We start from the raw sequence: 7,449 nt of genomic DNA on the forward strand, positions 1-7,449 counted from the left end.
AGGCGGCATCGGAGTCGGAGCCCGCGGCGGAGGAGAGGGGAGAATAGGCTGAGGGTCCGGCGGAAGGTGGTGGTGGAGATGGTGAAAAACAACGGTTTCAGTTTCGGCGTTTGCGAACTGAAGCAAAGCAGAACCAGTGGCACGAAGCGAACGAATGTACATAACATGCGCAGCGGAAAAAGCGTGTCTTGCTTGAACAAACTGTTTCATGTAACGCTTCCTTGATTTGCAACGTGACACTGTCTCTTCTCTTTCTATCCTCGAATGGCAGCACCCCATTTTCTTCTTCTTCTTCCTTCTTCCCTCAAGAGATCAACTTGCTTCCGCACAAGACTAAAGCTCCTTGCTTTTTCTTTTTTTGCTGTTTAATAAAAAAAAAAATGGTATGCAGAAAAGTGTGTCTCAGTGAAGGGTGGTTCTCGTTCTGGAAAAAGTAGCCTCGAAGTGTGGCTCAAAGGCACTTTCTTTTTGGGGTCTAAGCCATTCTTCTTTCACAGTTCAGAGGTAGATATTTTTTTGACTCTGGTTGAAACCAGTTGAATCTAAACTACCATAGTGTGTTTAATGGAGCAGAGACAAGAAGAGAAAGGGGAAGGGGAAGAGGTAAAAGGAGTGGTTGGGAATGGTACTTTTGTTTTTGAGGAGGAGGAAGGAGTAGTAAGTACTAAGCAGTAATAGTAGCAGACAGGGACAATGGAGCTTTGGGCAGAGAGCCTGCTCCATAAAGAGTTAAAGGCACTAATTTTATTTTCACTAAGCATCAAAATTAATCCTTAAAACATTTTAAATTGAATATTTTAATTTTTTAAAAAAATTTACCATTAACAAGTTTTTGTGATAGATTATAAGTTATTATTTTTATTCATAAAAATTTAAAATGCTGATAAATTTATCTAAAAGCAATATATGCATTTTGAATTGCATATTTTAAAAATTAATCCTTATAATAAGGTTATTAACTTTACATTTTGTGGTTCAGTTTTTTGTATATTATAAATTAATGTGTGTTATTCAATGATATTTGATTGGTATTGTATATTACTCTGCTATGAGCCTGCTTTAATTTTTTGAAAGAAACAAAACGTTAAGACGTTTTGTGGGAAGGTGACTTTTTTTTTTTTAATAAACAAAGCAAAACGGTATCGACGGATTGCATAAATTTTTTTAAAAAATTTTGTATGGAGAAAACGTCAGCAACGTATTGTATAAAATAAATTTATTTTATTATGGGCAAAACGTCAGCGACATATTGTATATGTATTTATTTTTTAATTGTCACAAAGAAAAACGTCAGCGATATTTTGCTTGAAGATATGTTTTTAAATTATTTTTCGGTCAAAACGTCGTTGACGTATTACAAAAAAGTAAAAACATTAGTGACGTTTTCACAAAACGTCAGCGACATTTTGTGCTGGGGGAATAAAAAAATATAAAAGTAACTATAAAAGAAGTTTTGGATTGTGTTAAAACGTAAAAATGGAGTATGAGAGTAAAGTTAATAAAAGTGAAGTAATGAGAGCTTTATTCTACAAAATGTTCTCAGTTTGAGAGAGTGAAAAAAATTTGTGAGTGAGTGTGATGAGTGTATAAAATGGAGGGTTATATTAGTTTAAAAATATACTACAATGGTCAGATTTTATCTCATACACATGAAGGTGTGAGTTTTTTATGTGAGAATCCATGTGTTATTGTTGTTCCTCTTTCAATAACATATGAAGGACTTAAGAGTATACTTTCTCAAAGTGTAGATCATCAGGTGCAAAAAAGAGTCATAAATATTCTGTATAGGCAGCCTGTGCTAGTATTTAGTGGTTTCGGCCAATTTCAAATAATGCATATGACTGATGAAGTTAGTATGCAAAGAATATTTTTTACCTATCATCAAACTAGAGCACAAGCCTCACTTATCGAGTTGTATGTTAAGTTCGAAGAAATCGATGATGTTGACTTTCCAGAACCCAACATAGACTAGGTGGGTTATAATACTGAAAGCGATGAAGAGTTTGAAGGAAATTATGAAGTTGTTGGTCCAACTGAAGATGTAGAAGAAGATGAGATAATGGTTAAAAGAGATGTGGCTGATGTTGCAAATGCACTAACCGGACAACATCCATCTGGAGAGCCATCTTTTATGCATGCTTTGAATCTTGATGTCATGCATGCACTAAAATTTTTTGAATACGTCAATACAGGTAATTTTGTTGTTGTTGTTGTTATTCACTTTTTTAATATTAGTAATATTATTATTTGTTTTGATTTTATATTAGTATTTTCTTTATTTTTAAATTGTTATTACTATTTATTGTTGTCATTATTATTATTAATAGAATATTATTTAGATTTATTTTTGTTTTATTATTGGTGTAGCCCCAGCTGTTGTAGCTGCCGGTGAATTCGCCGTTGGAATGGAGTTTAACTCTAGAGAGGCTGTTTTTGCGTCAGTTAAAGAGTATACCATTCGAAGAGGAGTTGATTACAGGGTATATGAATCAGAACCAACAATATTCTATGCTAAATGCGTACAGTACGGAACAAGTTGTGATTGGCTTATCAGAGTTAGTCTTATGAAAAGACAGTATTGTTGGTGTGATAATGAGATATAATGATAGTCACACGTGCACTAGAAGTACCATATCTCAGGATCATGCTAAACTTTACTCTGATACAATTGCAGAAGCGATAAAGCCATTAGTTGAAGCTAACCCGTCCATAAAGGTGAAATCTGTCATTGCTGAATTGCAATCAAAGTTCAACTACACGATAAGTTATCGCAAAGCATGGTTGGCCAAGCAAAAGACAGTGGAGAAAATAGAGAATCTTCATATGAAGTTTTGCCCACATGGTTTGAAGCAATGGTTGCAAAAGAACCATCAGCAGCTGTTGAGTATGAAACTGCATATGGCTATTGAGGGGATGAGTTAGTTGAAGATCTCCAGATTCTGACACGAGTCTTCTGGGCTTTCTACCCATGCACTAAAGCATTCAGAAGTTGCAAGCCAGTAATTCAGATTGACGGCACACATTTGTATGGAAAGTATAAAGGAGCTCTTTTAGTTGCAGTATCATAAGATAGCAATGGAAATATCATGCCTCTTGCATTTGCCATAGTCGAAGGTGAGACTGCCGATGCCTGGCACTTTTTTCTTAGCCATTTGCGAACACATGTAGTTAATCGGGATGGTGTTGCCCTTATCGCTGAATGACACGAGTCAATCATCTCAGTTGTGGGTCGTAGTAATGGAGCATGGGAATATCCAAGAGCTATTCACATGTTTTGCATCCGACATATAGCATCCAACTTTTTGAGGAGTTTCAAGGCACCACTCCTGTAGAGGCTAATTGTCAATATTGGCTATTATAGAACAATGCGTGAATTCAATACGCATTACCAGAGATTATCTGAGGGGGGAGGCTTACAAGCAGTGGTTGGATCAGATCCCTCGACAGCAGTATGCCTTGGCATATGATGGTGGACATCGTTGGGGCCATATGACAACTAACCTAGTGGAGTGCATTAATAGAGTGTTGAAAGGGCACGCAATCTTCCGGTCACAGTCCTTGTTAAGGCAACTTTTTACAGGCTAAATGCGTTGTTCACAATGAAGAGAGCTGAGGTTGAGGCTCGTATAAGTACAGGACAATTATTCTCTGAATATGCAACTCAGAAAATTATGTCAAATCAGCGCTCAGCAGGGAACATCCAAGTTAACTTATTTGATAGGCAGACGAGGTCTTTGAAGTGCGCGAGATGCCAAGTGGGTTGGAGTTTGCAGTAAACTTGCGCCTTCAGCATTGTGATTGTGGTGAGTTTCAGGTGGATTGAATTCCATGTCGCCATGTATTTGCCTGCTGTGCAAACCAGTGCCTGGATTGAAAACAGTATGTGCACGAGGTTTACACGATGGGTGAGATCCGAAAGGTATACAAACCTGATTCAGGTCACTAAAAAATCCAACAACATGGCATGTGCATCAAGGACCAAGACTCGTACCCAATCCCCACCTCAAGCGAGTGGCCAAAGGTCGTCCTAAGAAAACTCGTTTCTTGAATGAGATGGATATTCGTGATCTACGTGGTCCTAGGCATTGTAGGCTTTGTGGCGGTGAGGGTCATAGCCAAAGCAGATACCCGCGCCGTGGTGAAACCAATGCTAGTGGATCGGCTCCAAAGCCATAGTCTGTGACCTTAGTTGTTTCCAACATCTTATTTAGTATGATATTGAGTTGTAGTTTGTGATCTTAGTCATTTCTATCATTATATATAGTATTATGTTCAATTGTAGTTTGTCATTTGAGGTGCATCCAACACTTTATCTAGCCTTATGTTTGTATTGAGTCATGTGACACTTACTTTGCTTAAGTTAATTTTCAAGTTTGCTTTGATTAGAGAATTAAATAAGACAACACAACGGGTACAAAATTAAAACAATAACATAAAATTATATTCTCTGACCTGAAGCCATAAACAACTGAGCTATCTCATTTAAATATACTTTTCTTAACGGTTTCGACCACCTTAGAGCATCCTTTTTTGACCTTCTTCTTGATTAATGACGGGCTCCATTTAGATTGACTCTTACAGGCCGGATCAACCCTAAAGTTGTAACATTTACCTTTACCTTGGACATCTGTAGGATAACACAAATATAGTCATGCTCAATACACACCAACACAAATACCGATATAGATCAATGATAAATATAATTCTAGTCAACAATAATAATTAAATTACCTAAACCAGAATCATCACCCACAACATCATCACCCGTACCAGGTTGATCAACCTCATCCTCATCTGCAAGAGTCTCATCAACCATATCCTCACCTCCAGGAGTCTCATCAACCGCATCCTCATTCTCCGCCTCATCACCCTCAGGCATAGAAATTCGTGCTGGACTTTGGCGACATCCAATCTCTCTGTGGACACTCCTAATTGAATTAATAGAAGTTTTTGCCCTAGAATGCTCAGAATAGGCCCACCGTGGATGCCTCGCATCCAAAGACAATCGTCCAGTAACAACGTCAGCCACTGGCACCTGTAGAGGGTATTGGATAGAGTATAAATCATTAACCCACTGAGATGACTCGGGACCCTGAACCCAATCAATAATGTGTCTATATTGATCCTCATCCTATGCCACTGTGCCTAGTAACTATGTCAATGAACCTTGCGGTGCCTGTGTCGGCCTATATGCCTCACACATGGTAGATGGCTGACCATATGGTGGATGGGTGAAAGGTTGTGTATATTCCTGTGTGTATGGTGGGGGTGGATAATGTGGATATGGTTGTGAGTATGGTGGTTGTATGAAAGGTTGGGTGGAAGGGTTTGCATATTCCTGTAAGTACTGTGGGTGTGGATGTTGTGGTGGGTATGGATATGGCTGTTGATATGGTAGGTATGGGTATGGTGCGTATGCATACGACTGTGAAACCAGTGGTTGTTCTTGCCGAGGTGGTCCTTGTTGTTGAGGTGGTTGTTCTTGCTGATGTGGTTGCTCTTGTTGACCTTCTTCTTCTTGTTCAGCAAGCTCGGATAGCCGTAAGTGATCACCGAATTTACCAATATACCAGTCCATGTACTAGTGAGATGGTTGATAGTTGTCGACGTGTTCACCTGTTAAGACACACATAGAACTATTTAACCATTGTGAGATCCATACTGTGTGTTCTACGCCCCAGTTCTTATTCTTTGGACCTGTCAGCACTATGTTATGGGATGCTCCAAGTTTCATAGCTTCGACTAGGGGGGTCTTGATGAAAGTCAAACTGTCTTCTAATCCTGTTAGTCGGATGCCACTCCACAGCCTCAAAATATATTAAAGGTACAGTTGCACTCCAAAGATTTGCACTGTTGTTAATGTCAAATGGAATAACATGAGGCGCAACCCGATTAGGACTGTATGCGTCCCACACAAACTGAAAAAACATATAAATAGCAGAGGTATAAGTGCACATTAATCAATTTAATTCAACATAATAAAAGGTCTTAGCAACAAAACACTTACCCCATCCAAAGGAATATCGTCCAACCTTCTCCTGACGTCAGAGGTTGTCCAATTTTTATAGTGCTTAGTGGTGGGTTGATAATCATTCTACCTGTCATATCATGTTCATATTAGAAACTAATTAATATAGAAAAAATAACAAAATCGACAACTTAGTTAAATATTACCTGCGAGCGAGTGGAAAGCTGGTATCTACCGGCAGAGGCCCTATTGTCGGCATTCGTATCCAGGCCTACACAAAGAGCAACGCCAGAGGACCATCCATGTCCTTGCAATCATATCTCGATGCCCAACATAATGATCGATACATGTGCTCAAGGCAAGCAGAACCCCAACTAAACTTATAAATTTGAAAAAAGTCATGAAGCAACGGCAAATACTTCCAGTGCACAGAGATTACAGACTTGTCACTAAATAACGTCGTACCAAATAGACACATTATGTGACATTTCACATAAATTTCCTTACTTACTTGATCAGTCAAATAAATGTTGGCGCCGCTTTAGGGTGTGGAACCATGCCAGCTTGATTCCGCTTCCTTTGTGGTCGTTCGGCCCAGGAGCAACACCAAATTGGGCCAAGCACTCGTTTTCTAACCCACTTGTACTATGATCGGTTGATCCAATCACCGGCAAACCGTCAGTTCGAAGTCCAAGAATCATTGCACACCATATGGAAGATGAAACGTGTGCGTTTCCGGACGCCACCTTTCAACCAGTGCATCTATAGTCGTCCTATGAGACACGATCCTTCCAATTTGAGAAACATAATAGAACCCGCTTGCTCTCAATTGTTCTTCCACTCTATTATCATATGAATCTATTTGGTGTAAGTGTCTCATGTGCAAATTTCTTGAACCCTGAAAACAAAAATTAATCATTAATAGTAAATCACTATAACCAGTTCATGACTACTATTATACTCAACACTTACTAAATCACTACATATTCTAATAATTGATGATTACTAAATAAACAACTAATTATTAACTACTAAAGTAAACATAAAAATTACTTACATATACAGGATGTCGAAGATATTTTACAATATGATTTTCAGCACGTATGATGCCACGTTTTCTCATCTTCCTCTTTTTTAAACTCTGCATTAGAAAGAACATATTTAAATAATTAAAATATTTTTCTAAAAAATATTTGAAATGAATAAAAATTTATTATTAATATATCTTTAATAATTCTATTTTTTAATTAAAAACACATTCCAAAATTAATAGTAATAAAAGTAACATAACTATATAATTAATTTTATTTTTTAATAATAATTCAAATTTAACTAAAGAATATTTCAACCAAAACTAAACTAAACTAACATCACTAAAAGCATGAATTAATAATAACTGAAACTAATGTTTTATGTAAATTAAAAAAATTAAAATAATTTTTAAATTATTCTACTTTAAATACTTTTTTATAATAATTCAG

The 7,449-nt window shown here is 37.3% G+C and overlaps 1 protein-coding gene across 1 annotated transcript in view; it reads right to left on the reverse strand.

The window, feature by feature from the left end:
• Window positions 1-699, reverse strand: part of LOC107639991 — a 7,551-nt gene extending 6,852 nt beyond the window's left edge. Inside the window, exon 1 of the mRNA XM_016343542.2 lies at window positions 5-699. Within this exon, the coding sequence (XP_016199028.1) occupies window positions 5-279 (275 nt within the window). The 5' untranslated portion in view covers window positions 280-699. The remainder of the gene's footprint in view (window positions 1-4) is intronic.

The sequence above is a fragment of the Arachis ipaensis genome, chromosome B05, assembly GCF_000816755.2.
Source record: "Arachis ipaensis cultivar K30076 chromosome B05, Araip1.1, whole genome shotgun sequence".
NCBI classification, from domain to species: domain Eukaryota; kingdom Viridiplantae; phylum Streptophyta; class Magnoliopsida; order Fabales; family Fabaceae; genus Arachis; species Arachis ipaensis.